Source organism: Mytilus californianus, unplaced genomic scaffold (genome assembly GCF_021869535.1).
Source record: "Mytilus californianus isolate M0D057914Y unplaced genomic scaffold, xbMytCali1.0.p SCAF_2, whole genome shotgun sequence".
Taxonomy (NCBI): domain Eukaryota; kingdom Metazoa; phylum Mollusca; class Bivalvia; order Mytilida; family Mytilidae; genus Mytilus; species Mytilus californianus.
This window is the reverse complement of record NW_026262668.1, coordinates 100,660,726-100,682,371: the sequence shown is the minus strand read 5'-3', so window position 1 is coordinate 100,682,371 and position 21,646 is coordinate 100,660,726. Positions and strand designations below refer to the sequence as shown.

General features: G+C 32.5%; 1 protein-coding gene across 2 annotated transcripts in view; it reads left to right on the top strand.

Annotated features, from left to right (window-relative positions):
* Positions 1-21,646, top strand: part of LOC127730577 (uncharacterized) — a 142,781-nt gene that overhangs the window by 41,071 nt on the left and 80,064 nt on the right. For both annotated transcript variants that reach the window (XM_052239031.1, XM_052239030.1), the window contains exons 3-5: positions 11,693-11,731; positions 15,137-15,227; positions 15,914-15,982. In XM_052239031.1, coding sequence (XP_052094991.1) covers positions 11,693-11,731; positions 15,137-15,227; positions 15,914-15,982 — 199 coding nt within the window. The remainder of the gene's footprint in view (positions 1-11,692; positions 11,732-15,136; positions 15,228-15,913; positions 15,983-21,646) is intronic.

The following is a 21,646-nucleotide window of genomic DNA, read 5'->3' as shown; positions in this document are numbered from 1 at the left end:
CCAGACTCAGGGCTAAATTTCAGATTGCCTTAATTATGTACTGACGACTATAAACAAACAAGAACTATCTTGAAATAAGATAAACGACACATTTATATGTTGGCGTGAAGTTTTGTATCAACCATAAATATTTATCATTTGATTTTCTATAATTTCACACATGTTGATTCTGATTTGACTATAAGGTATATCTGAAGGTTTTTTTTCGGAGAAAAAAACCCTTCAAAATACTAGTTATGATAACTATACGTCAAACACAACTTTAAATTAGAGATACAACCTATTTTGGTGTGAATATCGTGGATGGACGGTCAACAAAGTGAGATGATATTTGTATTTTGAGATTTTTTATTTCAATTATAATAGTATAATTATAATGTGCTTTGACTTAATTATTAACCCTTGGCATTTTAAACAAAGTATAACAGATGTATAGCAGTGTCTCCAGTTATTGAATCCTAAACTGGATATCAGCTCTTTATACCTTAATATTCCTTTGCTTCCATTAATTACGATTATTTTTCTTGAGATTTAATGGTCAATAATTTTAAGTTACTAGAATCACTAAATACTAAAAAAATAATTTTCCCTACAACAATGTTGTCTTAATTCAAATATCATAATTAGATTGAGAAAAAAAATGAAGATAATGGCGAAATTATAGCTGAATGCATTTTAATATGTCATTTTTTTCGGAAAAAGGGAGACAATTCAATCTCAAATATAGTCTTAATTGTGATTTCTCACGTATACTTTATGTATGACGTTAGTAAAGTCAGATATCGAGAATTCTCTAATAGACCGTAGCAGACGACATGCATATATCACCTAATCACTGAGACTACTACATGTACTATAACAGTATCGGATATTATTATTTTTCTTTTAAAAATAAATTAAAAACAAAATTGAATAAATAAAAAAAAAAGGAAAATAGTTTTTATCTTTCAAATGTAGTTATCTCTATTCATATTTGAATTTGTTTTTAATCATTAAAAATTTGTTAATAGTTTGTTATAATGCGGCCAGTCTTGAAAATGTGAATAATCTTATCAATCTTACAGTTACATTGTTTTGCTACACGTCCGTTAATTGTATCTAATATACAAAAATTTTACCCGTAAAGACAGGTAGTCTCAAAAGCATGGGGGATGAATTTTGTTTCACAGCTGGGTGCCCAAGATACACGAGGCTCCGTTTATTGCAGTCAACTTTTACTCTATACTTGTAAGGTATTTTCACAGCTGAGTGCCCAATATACATGTTTATTGTAGTAAACCTCATGTTTATTGTAGTAAACCTCATGTTTATTGTAGTAAACCTCATGTTTATTGTAGTAAACCTTGCCAAATATTGTCGGTGCACTTGTGGTAGGATTCAGGAGGGTGTGGATGGGGTTTTATAGAATGGAGAATAAGGGGCAAAAAAAGTATAGAATGGAGAAAAATGGAACGACAAATAAAGAATAGAGAAGAGAAAATAATTAGGTGATAAAATTTAAAGAATAAAGAAAAATGGCATAAACCCATCCAGATTATCCAACGTAAATTTTATTTTTCAAACCATTTTATTCGGTTTCAACCCCCCCCCCCCCCCCTCTTTTTTAAATTTCAGTCTGATAATTAGGTGGTGCTTTTTTTCTCATCACATTCCTTTCTAAAAGAATCGGTTTAATCAGGATGCCTTTCTTAGCATGATAATTAAAAGGTTTAATTATTCAATCAATTTAGATCAAGTTTTTGCAAACAATGTAATTGCGGCAATCACAGAAGATAGAAAAAATATCATTAAAGGTAAATGAGTAATTTCCTTACGTAACAGATCAGCAAAGAGGTTATAATTTCAAGGATACATAAAGCAAACATAAGCCCTACAAATTATATATGTTCCCAAAATATCGCCGGCATTTTTATTTTTCAATTCACAATGTCCAGTAACATTGATTTTTTTTTATCTTGGGATGATCACGGTAAGTATTGTGTCCGGCTAGGATCGTGGTTTTTCGAGTGAATCTGTCCATTTTTTCGAGTTTAGATCGGGCTTTTTCGAGTGATAAAACATGCGATCAGGTCAATTAACTGCTAATTCGTAATTATAATAGTTTTTAACGGGACTACACATCTTATTTTGAATATGTTTTGAGTATAAAAGAAGCACAATTTCCTTGTATTTAACCATTAAATTCAGTGTTTGTTATTGTCCGGGCTTTTTCGAGAGGAACTGTGAAACCGTCCGGGTTTTTTAACGAAAATTCTAATAAGAAAAAAAGGTATTCTTGACTTTAAAAAATGACTTTTCTAGTTTATAAATGTAATTTACAGAATGAAAATATCATATATTCTCAATAAATCACTAAAACATATTACTACGTGTATCAAATTACAATTTGATGCAAATTTTTTGTTCCGGAAAACGTTCTACCACAACTTTCCAGTATTAAATTAGAAATTATTCATTTGGATCCTTTATGAAAAGGTCTTTAGAACATAGTGCAGGGGACTCATAATCTTTTCAACTTCATTTTATGGTATTTTTGTTGTCACAGTTTAAAATAATTTTCGTGGTGATCCTCGGAGTTTTTATACGGTACGTATTATGGTATACCGTTGTCCGTCCGTCGTCAGCATGTCGGACAATAACTCATAAACGCTGTTACCAATTTACATAAAACTTCGGTGAGTTGTTTATATCTATTGAGGTATCCTCCCTTTTGAAATTTATAAATTTTAGATTTAACGTTTCCGAGTTATGGTATTTTATTAAACAAACTAGAGGCTCTAAAGAGCATGTGTCGCTCGCCTTGGTCTATATGCTGCAGTGCATATTAAACAAAGGACACTCTTCTACATTAAAGACAAGAATAGAATTCATGACAAAATTCTCTGTTTTGGTGATGGTGACTTGTTTGTAGATCTTACTTTACTGAACATTCTTGCTGTTTACAGTTATCTCTATCTATAATGAAATTGATCCATAAGTTTCAGAGGAGAACATTTTTGTAAAAAATGTTTGCGTTGCACATGATCCGCTATCCATAACATTAAAATACAGTTATTAAGCTGCTTAGATTGTGATCTGTTCAACAGCAATTAAAACTCTAGACGTATATATCCGAGCATCACAGGACGACACTATGTAAAAGTTAACGGACGATGACGGACAACGACGGACGCCAAGTGATGAGAAAAGCTCACTTGACCCTTTGGGGCCAGGTGAGCTAAAAAGGGGTGATTTTACAGTTTTCGAACAATATTTTAAAAGAGCTTTGAGGAGTTTTCATGAAACTTTGGTGACTGCTTTATATAGATCAAGGTTACCTCCCTTTAAGTTTTTTTTTTTATAAATTTTTGATATGACATTGAGAAATTATTTATAGGTTTCATAACGAGTGAGAATGGATATCGCTTGATATCAACTCGATTTATTTAATTTCAATATAATAATAAACGAAGCTCCGGCGAGTTTATTATTACTATTTGAATTAGATAACGAGAGGAAATTACTTACTTACTTACTTAATTACTTCAATTAAATAACGAGAGTTGATATCAAGCGATACCCCATTCTCAGAAGTTGTTAACCCTATTTGTCTTATGGTCAACACTCTCATTGTGTCAAATTAAAAATTCCGCGAATCGTTGTTCTAGTATTTTGCACATGAAATGTACATCGTCGAACCTTTGATGGTCATCAATGACCTTACGAATATCCAATGAAAATATCGTAATATCGTCTTATCATGCCGGATAAGCAAATCAGAATTAACCCAGATTTTCGTATTACTTTTTCGTATCACACTCCGCGCAGTGTGATATCACAAATGTTTATTCATGCAAGAAATATATAATAAGGCACAACCATAAGAGAATGAACCATACTTTGAAAACACGACGGGCGTATCATGCGCCCATGGCGCAGCTGTTAATTAAAAAACTGAATAAGAAACCTACTGTACAGCAGAGAAGAATCAGAAAAATGCATTTTTTTTGTTGGATGTTTTTCTATTTGTATCCATCTGATGAGTTAAGCCTTTTTCAACTGATTTTTATAGTTCGTTCTTATGTTGTACTGTTATACCACTGTTCGAGGTTAGGGGAGGGCTGGGATCCCGCTAACATGTTTAACCCCGTCACATTCTGTATGTATGTGTCTGTCCCAAGTCAGGAGCCTGTAATTCAGTGGTTGTCGTTTGTTGACGTGTTACACATTTGTTTTTCGTTTATTTTTTTGTACATAAATTAGTCCGTTAGTTTTCTCGTTAAGTCTCCCAAAAGAAGTTTGGGAAGACTTATTGTTTTTGCTCAGTTCTTCTTCTTCTTCTTCTTCTTCTTCTTCTTCTTCTTCTTCCGCCGCTTTTAAATTTGAACTTGTCCGCACCCGTTCTCCAAAACCGCTTGTCAGATTAACTTAGGGTTTCACAATATGTTAGACTAACATGTCTAGTGGTGCAATCAGGGTTTTGTTTGTGCAATTGGGTTTATAAAGGGGTACTTTGAGGGGCAAAAAGAAAAGAGGGTTTTACTATGGAACCCTATGGGATTTTATTTTTAAAAATTTTCAAATGAGTATAAATTGAAAACCGTTTGTGATAGACACAATCTTTTTAATTGAAAATGTTCTAAATGATAAAGCCCATTTAATGAAATACAGGGTTAGTCACCAGGGGTCACCCCCACCCCCTGCCATTTAAAAAAGTTCTAATACCTTGTAAGTGGTCAAGATCCCCACCCCTAAACTATATATATTTTGGTTTGTCATGCTAAGATGGTTTGTATGATATACAGGGTTAGACCCCAGGGGTCATCCCGACCCCCTGCCATTTGAGATAGTTCTAATATCTTGTAAATGGTCGAGATCCCCACCCCTAAACCATATATATTCTGGTTTGTCATGATAAAGCTCATCAACTGTAATACAGGGTTAGTCCCCAGGGGTCACCCCCACCCCATGCCATTTAAGAAAGTTCTACTATCTTGTAAGTGGTCAAGATCCCCACCCCTAAACCATATATATTCTGGTTTGTCATGCTAAGATGGTTTGAATGATATACAGGGTTAGTCCCCAGGGGTCATCCCGACCCCCTGCCATTTGAGAAAGTTCTAATATCTTGTAAATGGTCGAAATCCCCACCCCTAAACCATATATATTCTGGTTTGTCATGATAAAGCACATCAAATGAAATACAGGGTTAGTTCCCAGGGATCACCCCACCCCCTGCCATTTAAAAAAGTTCTAACATCTTGTAAGTGGTCAAGATCCCCACCCCTAAACCATATATATTCTGGTTTGTCATGATAAAGCACATCAAATGTAATACAGGGTTAGTCCCCAGGGGTCATCCCGACCCCCTGCCATTTGAGAAAGTTCTAATATCTTGTAAATGGTCGAGACTCCCACCCCTAAACCATATATATTCTGGTTTGTCATGATAAAGCACATCAAATGAAATACAGGGTTAGTCCCCAGGGGTCACCCCCACCCCCTGCCATTTAAGAAAGTTCTAATATCTTGTAAGTGGTCAAGATCACCACCCTTAAACCATATATATATTCTGGTTTGTCATGCTAAGATGGTTTGAATGATATACAGGGTTAGTCCCCAGGGGTCATCCCGACCCCCTGCCATTTGAGAAAGTTCTAATATCTTGTAAATGGTTGAGATCCCCACCCCTAAACCATATATATTCTGGTTTGTCATGCCAAGATGGTTTGAATGATATACAGGGTTAGTCCCCAGGCATCACTAATGCATATAACTTTACTGGACCAAACCAATTTTCACTGGACTTTTCCCAATGTCAGGCGACCCTGGGAATTACGAATTATGGGAGCTTCGTTTGGGAGACTTCGTAACAGCATCCTGTTACAATCATTTCTTGTTTGAATTGTTTTACATTTGTCAATTCGGGGCCTTTTATAGCTGACTATGCGGTATGGGATTTGCTCATTGTTGAAGGCCGTTCAGTGACCTATAAGTGTTAATTTTTGTGTCATTTGGTCTTTTGTGGAGAGTTGTCTCATTGGCAATCATACCACACCTTCTTTTTTATATGTAATAAAAAATATTCTACTACAAGAGGTCTGCCCCCTGTCCCCACAAAAAAACATTATTAATAACAAAATAACACCATTCACACACTTAATCCGACCAGTTTTTATTCCCATTGACAATAAAATCTGAATAAAATTAGTATCTAATGAAATAAATAATTCATCAGCTTAATTCCTTATTTGTACGTACGTCTCAATCCAAATGGTCTATGTTTACATTAGATTGTTGACATCATGAATATATACTGTACATGTAATTTATAAGATGTAACAAACAACAATATAAACAAATGACTGATACTTTTTTTATAAAGTGTAAGTGTTAGTACACCTTTATCAAACGGATGAATGCATTGGTTTCGTGCCTTAAAAAGTACATAATTTGAACCCTATTTTATTGTTTTTAAACGTAAATACGCTGACACATAATATTCTAAGCTATAGGAAATTTGTATAATCACTCGATAAAATACGGACGCACTCGAAAAAGCCCGGACTGCTCTCGAAAAAACCCGAACACATAGAAATGAATTTAGTCTCAAAATGTCGTTTTCAATGCAACAACAAGATTTTTTTGTAAGTGTCTGTATATCTAAGGGTATATGGATTCCATGTATGCATTTCCATCGACATTTGCATTGGAATGTGTATTAAAATGGCTTTATTCTGTTTTTTTTTGGAGTAAAAGCATTGTAAGGCTAAATTCAACTTTTTTTAACGAAAAATAATGTCGGATTGATAATATCTTTTTATCTCAAATACTAACACACCTTGTATATCCTTGTATAATAAACTAAAGCTTCTATGTCACGTCTTGTCAGAAAGAAAGTCTGTTTGTTTACATTTTTGATCATATTCACTCGAAAAAAAGTGGTCACACTCGAAGAAACCCGATCAAATCACTCGAAAAACCACGATTCTAGCCGGACACTATACCTACCGTGATGATAGTGATCTCAATCTTGATCTTTTACTTGGTGAATATACTGCATCAGATATTGAATCTGAGGATGACTACGTCCCTGATGCAAAGACTACAAAAACTCCAAAAGAAGCATCAACCGCAAGTGCATGTAAATCAGAACGAAGAAGCTTCCAAATTACATGACTAAATAATCAAATTATCTAACAAATTATCTCTATGTTAACATAAATAGAACCACATTAGTGTAAATTACGATAAAATTTTTTCAACACCAGAAATATGTGCCCTCTTTCAAAAACCCAGACAATGAATTTTGTCAATACAGAGCCATAAAGTTTTTGAAAATTTTAATATTGTCTATTGTTAAAGTGTCGCATGTTTTAGTTATATCGCTATGCTTTTTGTAACCCAAATAATTGAGCCACTCAGATGAAAAGAGTTGTGATATGCTTTAGTTTTTTTAGCCACAGCAAATATAAATGTGCTTGTTCAATGTCGGGTGACAAAACATGTTAAATCATTGTCGGCATGATGCTTTATAAATAGGTTCCCTATAACATTTTTCGTTGGGTAACTGCTGACAGTTTACCATGTGAAAATTCTGAGAAGCCAAAAATAATGTGGAATGTATAAATACGTAGCAATGTCAGATCTAAACAAGAATGTTAAATATGATAGCATATGTTGATGTCACCTTTCTGTAAATTCAACTTCGATTCACAACTGCTTGTCAACGGCAAATATTTCATGTACAGTCAGCCTGATTTAACCGAAATGACCTATTTTCAAATTATGTTTTAAGTTTGTTTTTATGTTATGTCGTTACACCAATGTCCCATGCTAGTGGTGGTGATGAGCGCCTAAAAATATTTAATATTGTCACATTCTTAATCACGGCCGTTACTCGGCTAACCGAGAGATTGGTCGGTTAATCTATATTGAGTATGCGGCTATATGGGCGGTTGGTCGGTTAATCGGGTCGGTTATAGGTCTGTTAAGAGTAAAACGCACAATTTAAATGTTCAACTCTGTTAAATATACAGATTTTTGGCATATTATAAGAACCAAATAAAAAAAAGAAAAGTGTCTGACAAAATGATATCTGTCATAGAACATTTTCCACCTGTAAAAACATTTCATAGTCTGCGCAAACTTCAGTAAAACTAAAAGGCGTCGCGCAAGTATGTGGTATTTATGCTTATACGCATAGCAATTGTTTTAATAAAAGGCGAAACAAACAATTTTAGATATCATTTAAAGGACACAAAATAGTACTTTGGTTCTAAAAAATAAATTGACATTAGTAAATATTTCATAATTGTAATATAACGTGAGTAATACCACGTTTTAGTGACTATTAGGGGAATAAAGTGTGTTAATGGGTTGGACAATTAAAATTATGTCAGTTAAGAGTTATTCAGCCACGACAATAGTTTTGCTACCTTTATAATTTCCCATTAAAAAAGTTAAGAATGAGATGTACTTGAGTAAAAAAAATGACAATACGGTGCAACAGTATCCTTGTGTAAGAGCATTTTTATTTTGACTTTCTTTGCATTTTATTGAAAGGTGTGTCACTGCAATATAGCGTGATATGGATTGGCGGCTGGAATATGCATGAATTTATTATTAACGTTTTCAATCAGCCTTGATTTTTGTGTCTGTTCAAAGAAGCACGTTCAAAAATCCGACTGAAAGTGTCTGTCTTATACAACACCGGGTACATATAACATGTTGTCGTTCTCATATGGACATGATATTTGCCACTGGACGTTAAACCCTAATTCGTCAGCATTATCCAATTGGTTCTTTTGTTCTATTACTTAATCATATGTTGTTTACAAAACATTCTAAAGAAGTAAATGGAAAGAAGCGAATGCAGCTACATTTGATTATCTTAAGTTTTAATCCATTTTATTCCGTTTAGTTCCTTTCTACATAAGTGCAGAGGAGAACTGCAGTTGTGCGCTTGTAAAATTCTAGCATTTGTCACCAATTTGAGTACATCACAATCCGTTACTGTTTCAACCACCCCCTCCCCCTGAAATTTTGTTTTGTTTGCACTTTAAAATATTTACTGAGCTATCAGATTCAGCGGTTGACAGGAGGCCAAAGGTTTATCGGACTCCAGTCTAAAATAACATAAAGTGATATACAGTAAAAAAATTGCAAAGCATCTATATAGATATCGTTGTCTATACTATTAATTTAAAAATTAGGAGATGTGGAATAAATGCCAAAATTGTTTTAACAATCATCTTATAGGGTTTAAATAGTAAAAAGGGGTGTTTCATGTCTTAAACAATTGTTATTTTTCTCTCTTTTTTAGCAATGCATCACTCTCTATTGTCCTTATCTATTATTCTATATTCTGCGTCTCCATCCAGATTCTCGTGTATACCATGAGGGTCCGGATTGGGAGTGTTGTTTATTTCTGTATTCTTTAAATTGTTATGTCACTTTTCTCTACATTTTATTTATTTTTCTCATTATTCTTTCTCTATTCTTTATATTTTAGCATCCCAATATATTTTACTTACTGATGTTTAGTTACATTACGACGTTTATCTCTGATATAAAAAAGCAGATGTGGTATGGTTGCCAATGAGACAACTCTCCACAAGAGACCAAAATGACACAGAAATTAACAACTATAGGTCACCGTACGGCCTTCAACAATGAGCAAATCCCATACCGCATAGTCAGCTATAAAAGGCCCCGAAATGACAATGTAAAACAATTCAAACGAGAAAACTAACGGACTTATTAAAAAAAAAAAATGAACGAAAAACAAATATTTAACACATAAACAAACGGCAACCACTGATTTACAGGCTCCTGACTTGGGACAGGCACATACATACATAATGTGGCGGGGTTAAACATGTTAGCGGGATCCCAACCCTCCCCTAACCTGGGACAGTGGTATAACAGTACAACATAAGAACGAACTATAAAAATGATGTATATACTGGTTACCAATGTAGATGACAAATTGGTGTCATTCATAACAACGAAACTGATTCACATGATATATGCGACCATTCTTGAATGAAATTAATATTACTTTAGTATTACACTTTTTGAAACCATTTTTATCAATTTCCAATTTCCATTGTCTAAATTTATGTTTCATTGTTCATGTGTTGTTTCCGTATATTTTAGCCACTTGTATTGAGCCTACCCATTTGATCCGATAACTCCCCATAAAGCAATCAAATTATATTTTCATTGCCATTCATAACTCTTAACAGACCGGGTTTTATACATCCGACCCATTAACAGACCAGGTTTTTAATAAAAATTGATTAATATCACCAAAATACAGATTTTCGTGTAGATTTTTCACGCAATGATATTAATATGGTTAACAAACATAATGCCTGTCTTTTTTCGATGTTCAAAATATTGCATGCAAGTAAATTCAGCCAAGTTGTCATTTTGTGTACATTTTGTGTGTGTAAAATGTGTATAAATTTATTGATGAGTAACCCGCCTTTTCATTTTATTGATTGTTTATCGAAGCTAGAAAAAAAATAATTACACCACTGGATTCAGTACATTGAATTGTTTTGTCAGACATGAATAATTTTTATGATAAAAAATATATTTAAAAAGTTATACAATGAAACATACTGGACTTGCAAGTATTTTCTCGATAACACCTGATTAACAGACTTTAGTCAACCCAATTAACAGACCAACCGCCGATATAGCCGCATACTCAATATAGATTAACCGACCAATCTCTCGGTTAGCCGAGTGACGGCCGTGTTAATGTGCCTGTCTCAAGTCAGGAGCCTGTAATTCAGTGGTTGCCGTTGGTTCATGTCCGTCATATTTGAATTTTCGTAAAATGCTTTGCTAATGTAGTGTTGTATTAGTTATAGTAGTCTCAGTTTTCATGTATAAAATGTACGTAACAGTGAATGACTGGATTCATGGATTGAATGTGAAACAATCATGTGCGTGTTGACAACACATTGATCAGGAGATTCGGCTATTTATAGATGAAGTTTACCTGTGTATCGACATGCATGATTTGTGACTAGGCAAAATCTAATTGCTAAAATAGAGAGTACAAATCCGATACTCTACGGGATTGAAAGACATTTACTAGGTTTGGATTGTCCCAACCAATCAACGAACTTTAATTATTCACGTCTCAGTACTATCTTCCAATCAGGTAGTAAGAAGCATTCAGCCCGCAGATTGTCCATCGTTTGAAATTCTTAATAACGTCTCCGAGGAGACGTTAATAAAGAACCAGACTGACAGTTACCAACATTACAAATAAATAAAGACCTAATATCCTGTTTCAAGCAAATGGTCGAACACACTTTCAACAATAACTGTGTGTGTGCATATGTATTGAAGAGTGTTTCTTCTTAGATATGAGATGGAATTATGGAAATGTGACTGCAAGGGGAATTAGCTAAACATAATTGCAAAAAGTAACTACGATGTACAATAAGAAACAATATTTTAAATAGAAAACCAAGATTTTGTGGTAGCCATTAATTATTTGAATATTTCTTTAAAGTTAAAAAAAAACGTATTTGGTTAATGTCTGCTATATAAATGTGTTCCCAATTTACATATTTTTCTCTGATTACCATGAGAATGTAAAATATACACATATTCCTTACATGCAAACGATAAAATCAAAATATATTCTCGCCTGATTTAAATAATAATATTTTATTTTTATTCACAGTGGACGCTGATATCAAAAAGTAAAAAAAAGTTTTTTATTGTAAGTATAAAACTGCTGTAAATTTGAAATGTAAAAATGTAAAAATTAAGGTTCAGTAAAACCATTTCTGTTCAAGTTACAGTAAATGTGTTATGTTACAGATTTTGGTAAAATTTTGCATTCAACATGGACCTATAAATGAAAATCGAAAAAAAAATGCACTTATCTCTTTTATTTTCTGAATTATTACTGACTGAATTATTTCAAAATAGGTGAGCATAGAAAAGCACATAAAATCGGCGAAAAATGTTCATAAAGTTATCTTAAAATCATCAAATCTCCAATTTCAAATCCATTAATTTTTCTTAAAAAATATATATGTTGAAACATTAATTTTCGTTTTAATGATATACAACATTATTATACTTCCTGTAAGAATGTCCTTCTATAGTAAAATTGCTCTATTTTTGCATAGTTTTTGCAGAGTTTTTGAAAGAAATATATAGCGTTAACTGCACTATGCGAAAATAGTATACCAAGTGCTGTTGCAACAGACTATTGATTTTCACGTCAATCATTTTCAATTTCACGTGCAAAGGCGGAGCTTAGTTGCTTTGACAGACAAGTGGGTTGGATTTATTAGCCTGACAATTAATCAACTATAACAATTGAACAATAAGGGGAAAAAAGTAGATATCATTTTTAATTTTTCTGACATTTTAAGAGACTTTAAAATACTGTAGTTTCTATTAGAACGTTTTGTTCTTTGTTTACTTCTGGTTACTGCCGTTGAAGCCAAAATTGTTTGAATATTTTATAAGTCATTTGTTACAGATAAATAGTTATGATCACATCACTGTTTTTTTGTAAGTTATTACTTAAGTACTATGGAAAATGTTAATGAGAATGAAATGGAAGGGGTATGGAGTAAACCTTGTTTAGACAATATCCAAAATAATACCGGGCAATCAAAGTTATGACACGATGTCTTTTAGGTACTTTTTCATCTTGAAGTCAACATGAGTTCATGCCTTCAAAATTGAGCAAAATATAGGTACCTCGTAACAAGTTTAAGACAACCTCTAGCACCAGCTTAAGCAGAATTCTACTTGTTTAACTAGTCAATAATGATTTATATTCAGAAAGAGTTAAAATCAATCATTTCACCTCAAAACACATACTTTTGAATCTATTTATTTGTAACTCTTTCTAACAGTTAAGTAGACAAATCAACTTTTTTTAAGACAGCATATATATAGACAGAGTTACATAAAGGGCTTCTTTTCATACTTTAAAGCATTTTTTTTACATAGAAATACACAATTACTATAGCACTATTTGAAATAAAAAACAGTCAGTATAATAATGATATTAATTTTGTGTTTAACATTGACTATGGAAAATAGTAGCCAGGGTGAGAGACAATAGTGCACTCCCCTTCGGGTCGTGCACTATTGTGTCTCACCCTGGCTACTATTTTCGCATAGTCAATGTTAAACACAACATTTCTATATAAATAACAGGGTTTCGTAAATTTACGGTATTCATCATTCAAAGTTTCGTTCTAGTTGAAAAAATACCAAAGAACCTCAAAATAAGCGGAACGTCATCTATAGGACGTAAAACGTCGATTTTTGACGTTTTTCACTATTAACTATGTAACAGATTGGACCACGTTCATTATACACCAATAACGAAGACGCTGATTATTTCATATCATTGAAACGGAAATTTATGTATAATCAACAACATATATATTTTTTTAAGAAAAAAAAGGATGGATTTGAATATAAAATTTGAAATTATTTCGCCAATTTCATGTGCTTTCTTTATATACAAATGTTCATCTATTTTGAAACAATTCAATCAATAATATTTCAGAAAATAAAAAGACTTTATGAGACAAATTCATTATTATTTCAATCTTCAGTTAAAGTTCCACGAGTCAAAGTTGTATGCAAAATTTTATCAAAATCTGTGAAAGAGGTCGAAGTCAGTATTACACATTTTATTTTCATTGTACAGCACACGAGGGTTGTCAGTTTTCCTGCCGAAGGTCGGTGGTTCTTTTCTGGCACTCCGGCTTCCTCCACCGCTTAAAATGACCCTATCTTAGATATTATAAACACTAAATCAACTATATATTTGGTGTTATTGTCCGACTGTCAGGTTTCGTCAAACCTTGACCTTATTTTCATAGTTCATTGGACAATGTTAAGATTTTGTGGTTTGGTCTATTTCTCAGATACTAAAAGCAATTGGACCACTACATTTTGTGTATGCATGATTGTAAGGTGTACATGTTTGTCTGGGAGGTTTCATATGACCTTGACCTCATTTTCGTGGTTTATTGGTCAATGTTAAGTTTTCGTGGTTTTGTCAGTTTATGAGATACTATAAACAATAGTTTATTATATTTGGTGTATGGAATGATTGTATGGTGTTCCTGTATGTCTGGCATGGTTGATATGACATTGTCCTTATTTATATGGTTCTTTAGTCAATGTTAAAATTTTGTGATTTGATCTATTTCTTAAGTACTGTAAGTGACAGGATCACTATATTTTGGTGTATGGGATGATTGTAAGGTGTACATGTCTGTCTGGCAAGGTTCATCTGACCGTGACCACATTTCATAGATAATTGATAATGTTAGGTTTATGTGATACTTGTAGTAAAACCTTCATATTACGGACTTTCAACGTAAATTCAATGATTAATAAAACAGGCGAGACATTTCAGCGTATGGACTCTTGTTACAGTTTCTTCTTGTGTTGTGCTGTTACACCACTGTCACAGGCTAGGGCAGGATTGGGCGCTCACAAACATATTTAACCCCGCCATATTCTATATGTACCTTTCCCAAGTTAGGCGTCTGTAATTCAATAGACTAAAAACGAATTCGGTGACCATATGATGATTCTATATTAATAAAACGGAAATGAATGTATCAAAAACATATAGAAATATAGTTCACTACATTTATTATATGACGGGAGCTTCTAAAAAATCTTTCCCAACTCAGTTTATTTTTACCTTTTGTAGAAACGATAAAATGCATAGCAAATTTTAGTAAAGTTTTAAATATTTTGAAACAAAAAATACATATAAATTTATAAAACTGGGTCCAGCCATGCTTTTACATTTTTCAAGGTGCACAGGTTTTTGCTGTACCCAGAGTAAGATTTGTGGTGTTCATCCGTGCATCTATCTATATCCGTCCGTCTGAAAAAGACCACCCATAGAAAGTACAGAGATTGTGTCATGCGAAGGTCCAACTTCATTCAAATTTAATTAAACTGTGAACAGTAACTGCAATCATCTAAAATAATTATTTATTTTAATAATGAAATAAACGAGTATCATTATATCTAGTATCAATTATAAAACTTTCTTTTTTGCTTTTATATTCAAATATTTTGTACTCTAGAACCTTTTTGTAATAGACAATTTGTTAACATACAGGCTGCTGTTATTGTGGTTGTTTTAATCATATTAATTGGTGTGGTCATTCGTAAGTCAACAGAAAATGACAGTGGACAGAGAATATCTTTAGGTATGTGTAACAATAATCAAAGTGAATGATTTTTTTTTTCAAATTTTGGCTATGCAGACTTCAGATCACTAAAAGGGTATAGTAATTTTTTTTCTGAACTTAAATAGATGTATAAGCCGGACCAGTCACTGTCATACTGAAAAACAGGTTTAATGTTTAAAGGACTTTACTGTTACAATAACTTTGTTATTGGCTGGTCAAGTTAACACAACCATGACTTCAGCAAAATAGTTAAATCATTTAAATTTCAATTTATACAGATATACAAATATTTTTATTTGATATAATTCTATATTTAAGTTTGTTACCTTGACAATTTAAGTCAGAACTTTGCAATTGTTCGAGACACACTTTCCAATACTTACAAACAAACAAAATTGAAAGTTTTAAGTTTTCACTTCTATTATCTATTGTTGTTTTCAATAAACAATGGATGAATGCTTCAGAATTCTGATACATGGAAAAACTAACTATATGATTAGAAATATCTTTAATATATCATTAACCAACGTGCTTTATAATGTTTTAACTTCAGTCATTTTTTCCATAGTATGTGTTACTATATCAACTTACCGTTTTCCATCCTCTTTGGGATATAAGATGTCTGGTTTAATCGTAAGACGTTTTCATGTATACAAACATTTATTTAAACTAATTTATGTGTGTGTGTTTTTTTTAAACGACAGCACAAAATGGCAAACAGTCAGTAAACATGCATAAACAGTCAGAATATTGTCTTTTCTATAAAAAGGAAGGTATGTTGTCTAACGAATATCTATTATCTATTGGTTTATCATTCTGTAAACAATGGATTAATTCTAACAAACTAAATAACATATAAAAATGCACGGCGTCTTTTAAAAACACCATATGCTAACAAACTCAATAACATATAAGAATGCACGACGTCTTAACACCATGGATGTGAACTGAATGATTCTTTAGTGTTTTTGTGCTTTATACCGTATTGATGAGTAAAGCCCTTTTCAACTGATTTTCATAGTTTATTTTTATGTTGTGCTGTTATACCACTGTCCTTGGTTAAGGGGAGGGTTGGGCGCCCACAAACAAGTTTAACACCCGCCACATTCTGCGACGGTATGTGCTTGTCTCAATTCAGGAGGCTGTAATTCAGTGGATGTCGTGTGTTGCTGTGTATCATATTTGTTTTTCGTTCATTATTTTGTACATAAATCAGACCGTTAGTTTTCTCGTTTGAATTGTTTTACAATGGTCATTTCGGGACCTTTTATAGCTTACTATGCGGTATGGGTTTTGCTCATTGTTGAAAGACGTTCTTTGACCTATAGTTGCTTACTTCTACGTCGTTTTGGTCTCTGGTTGAGAGTTGTTTCATTGGCAGTCATACCACATCTTCTTATTTTTATAAAGTATAAGCCTCTAACCAGAATGAAAGTTAAATCGTTTTATCTTGAACGAATACTGATGTATTCGTCTTGTTTTCACTAAATATAAGTATATTCACAAATTCTTACAAATCCAGTCAACTACTTTTGCACATAGGAGTAAATATATTCTATTGCTTACATTTTGTTGCCATGAAATTGATACCTTTTCACTGCTTTCTGTATTACATTTTTGGTTAATTGATAAAACCTGTAATTTTTGCTGACAGATGATAACACGTCTATTTGTAAAAGTATCTGGTTAATTTAGGTAAGATGTTTTTGGAAAAAGTAAATAAATGATCTATCGGCAGATTTTTCTTAATCTATAATTTAACAAACAACATTTATTCGATATTCCGATACGGTTTTGATAACTTAGTCGCTATAGTGTATACAAAAATATTTATTATTTTTCATAAATAATGTGAAAGCTCGAGAATTGAAAGTAGATGTAGATAAAACTAAAAATTTGTGAGTTTTATCCACATGGAAGATAACAAGATTATTTATATATTTTACCTTGATAGTCATGTGTTATAAAAATAAGAAGATGTGGTATGATTTCCAATGCGACAACTCTTCAGCAGAGACATATAAGTTAATTCATCTATATATGACGTAGGTATTGTATGTTTAAAAAGGCAAACAAATCAAGGTCGTCAAGGGAAAAACCATTAAAAAGGATACTATTACGTAAAGCGTATTTCTCTTTAAACTTGTATTGTCACAGAATATGGAGCGGGTTTTGTGATATTTTATGGGATATTAGTAAATGCAATATTGTTGAAAGAGGTGCATCTTAAAGGTGCTACGTAATCTGATATCTTATCATTCCAATGTTATATGAAAAGGGATATCCTAATAGGACAATTTAGTAAAGGAATTATTGTGCACGCAAGCACACTCACACACACTTTATATATATATTCAAATCATCACATTTACTAGCGCTTTCACTGCTCCCACAGATCTTCAGGTACCTATATATATATATACACTTCGTCTAAAATAAGCGCAGAAAAAGTTTAGACCAGGTTCACTTTTGCCTAATTATGGCCTTGAATTTAACAATATTATTAAATATAAAAAAGGCCGCGTTTTGGTTCTTCAATGGATATCTTTTAAAAGGATTGATATAAAAATAAAAAGATGTGATATGAATTCAAATGAGACAACTCTCCACCAGAGTCAAAATGACTTAAAAAATAGCAACTTTAATAGGTCACCGTACGGCCTTCGACAATGAGCAAAACTCATACCACAACGCAAGCTATAAATGCCCCGAAATGACAAATGTAAAACAATTCAAACGAGAAAACTAACAGCTTATTTCATATACAAAAAAAAATGAAAAAATAAATTGATATACAGCAACAAACGACAACCACTGAATTACAGGCTTCTGACATGCACTAAGTATATTCAATGACTCTACCATCCAAAGCCAAATACCTCCATATTTGATAATATAGAACCACCTATTATTTCGTATTCTTATAAAAAAACCAGCAGAAGTTTGATTTTTAATTATTCGTCAGTTACATCAGATGTCAATATAGAAAATAATGTTCCTTCCACTTGAGACTGTGAAACATCTAGTTTTAAATATGTTCCCTATGGTTGTGTCCTTACAGGAGACCTCAACATCGTCGAAGACCGTGAGGTCATAACTTTTCTTGAGAAAGGACCAAAATATCGTCCTCCATCTAAAATAGATTGGAAACAGTGTCGTCAGGTCAGTAAAGACGCTCTGTCTGTCTACTGTAAAAATTGGTGTAAACGTGAAAAATCTGATAAAAAATCTCTAGACAGTTTAAAATTATGAATACTGTTAATATTCGTATATCTCATTTTGAAAACAATTCTGAAATTAGTAATAGGGTCCATGATATTCCCATTTCTAGAATAAAAAATAAACTCCAAGTACTCGCAAAGCGGTTTGTGTTCGTACCGGCAGACAAAGCAGCAAATAATGTAGAGGCGGTGTGACGCATATACTACACGGAAGTTCTCCAAAACGAAATTACAAATTCTTCTACATTCAGGTCCGTACGCTCCACAGAGAGTCGAATTGTAAACAAGCATATCACTGCCACTACCCAGCTTAAAGCCTCTTCCGAACATTTGAAAGTCCCTACTATGTACTGGTTACCTAAATTGCACAAAAAATCATTTAAATTCCGTTTCATCTCCGCATCTAGTAAGTGTTCTACTACCAATCTATCAGTGATTCTAACTACCTCCCTTGCTACTATCAAAGTACTTGTTATTAACTTTTGTAATAAAGCTTATGAAAATAATGGTATTAATTATTTTTGGAGTGTTAAAAATTCTTTAGATGTTTTAGATAAAATACATGCTTTTGGTGGTCCTTTTAATTCTGTTGACAGTTATGATTTTTCTACTCTCTATACTACACTTCCACACAATCTTATCAAGAAAAAGTTTTCAAATTTAATTAAATGGTCTTTTAAAAATTTCATTACAAATTTATTTGCTGTAACTCGTTTAAAGCCTTTTTCTGTATCGAAAAAAGAAAGTATGCTAGAAACACTTACTGTAAATGTGAAGATATGATTGAAGCTTTAAATTTTCTCCTGGACAACATATATGCATGTTTCGGCGATAAAGTGTATCGACAAGTAGTAGGCACATTTGGTTGATACATTCAACAATACCTTCCGTTATCTGGATGATATTTATTCGTAAATTAATCCAGAGTTCTCTTAATATACTACCGAAATTTACCCAAAAGAACTTACTTTAACTAAATCTTACATAAACAGCAGTAGTTGTCCTTTTCTAGATTTGGACATTTCAATCTCAAAAGGAAAACTCCATAATAAAATTTACGACAAAAGAGACGACTTTTCATTCCCTATTGTTAATTTTCCTTTTTTAGACGGCGATGTTCCTTTGGCTCCATCATACGGTGTTTATATATCCAAACTCGTTCGTTATGCCCGTGTGTGTTGTGATGTCATAGATTTTAACGAACGTAATCAATGCATCACTGGTAAATTATGAAGTCAGGGATTTCGCTACCATAAATTACGTAAAACTTTTACTAAATTCTTTCATAGATACAAAGATTTGATTAGTAAATTTGGCTGTACCTGTAGAAAACTGATTAAAAACGGTATTTCACATCCTAAATTTTACGGTAATATTGTACTTAAAGCGCGGAAATTACTATGTGATCCGTATAAACTCATCGAACCTTTAAACAAACTTATTAGTAAAGGTTATCTTACCAATGTTGTAATTAGATCTTTGAATATAGTTTACATTGGCACTAATATCGATTTTATCATCAGCAAATTACAACATAACTAAATTTGTATTCTTTTCAAACGGGATGTATAAAGACACACCCAGGTTAATTTTGATCTATAAAGAGGTTAACTCCTAACTGTCCTACTGCCTGTCGATACATTTATTTTTGGCATTGCACAAGTCATGTCTTCTTTGACTATCCATGACGTTAAAATACTAAATCCCTGGGATGTGTTTTAGTTGATTTTAGTCTCTGATGCATGATTTTTTTATTATTAATTGTTTTTGGCTTTTGACTAGCTGTCAGTAACTGCGAGTACTCTCAAATCGTACTTTCTTGTTTATTTGACCTGTTGATACTAATTGTAATGCTTTTTTGTTATTTAATGTTTACTTATTCAGGGTTATATCTGGTCTATATACCAGCTTTGATAAGTGTTTGGTTTTACTATAAATTTTCACTTCTTCGTACAATGAACATCAAAATTATTTATTTTGTAAAAATATTTCCTTTCTCGTTTTGAACTGTACATTTATACCTAACAACAAAATTGTTTTCATTTACCTGTGTTTAAAGTAATTGCAACTGGCTGATATTTTTGTTCAAGCATATTGTTTTTCTTAAATTATTTAACATTTCACAGCGGTATAACATGTTACTTTAATTATTCTTCCCTTAGTTTATTTATTTTGTATTTACATTGTATCATAGATGAAGTTTATTTGTTCAGTGTATGTTCACTGGTGTTAATATGTCTTTTGATTGAGTTAAGCCATTTCAGTTGATATTTTATAGTGTGTCTTTCTATGTTGTGATGTTACACTATTGTTTCAGATAAGGGTAAAGGTTTGGTATCATTAAAACGTTTAAACCCGCTGCAATTGTTTGCACCTGTCCTAAGTCAGGAATCTGACGTTCAGTAGTTGTCGTTTGTTGATGTGGTTCATAAGTGTTTCTCGTTTCTTGTTTTTTATATAGATTAGACCGTTGGTTTTTCCGTTTGAATGGTTTGACACTAGTAACTTTTGGGGTCCTCTATAGCTTACTGTTCGGTGTGAGACAAGGTTCCGTGTTGAAGACCGTACTTTGACCTATAATTGTTTACTTTTATAAATTTTGACTTGGATGGAGAGTTGTCTCATTGGCTCTTATACCACATCTTATATCTACATACTTAATGTTATGCTTAATAAAACAACTTTAGTTGTAAGAGGACATAATAATAGACTCCGATGATACTCATTTGCTCTCTGGTGAAAAGTTGTATCAAATTAATACCAAAAATTGTTATAAATAATGAAAATTAAGACCAAACTAATGTTGCAAAACAACGCTCCGGATGTAGGAAATTAATAAAGTGTTATTTTCATTTACAACATAATTAATGCATAATACCGGTAGGGGTTATATCTTCGTGATTTATGATGGTTTATGAAAAAATAGGCTCTTTTATTTAACAAGTAATATCACAACTATGTCTATGTAATATTAAAAGTATTTTGGTCAGATTAAAAACATGCCAAATTAGTAGGACCACTTTTAATCCTACGCGAACCTACTCTCTTGCGGTAGTCTATTTTTTTTTAGAGGGATTTGAGCCCATGCTTCTCTGACACCCTGAGTTTATATCATATAAGAGAGACAGGGAGACCAAATATTTTGCATTTTATTGAAATAATGTTCTCTAAAAACATGTGAAATCTTTCCATTTAAAAAAATATACAATTTTATAT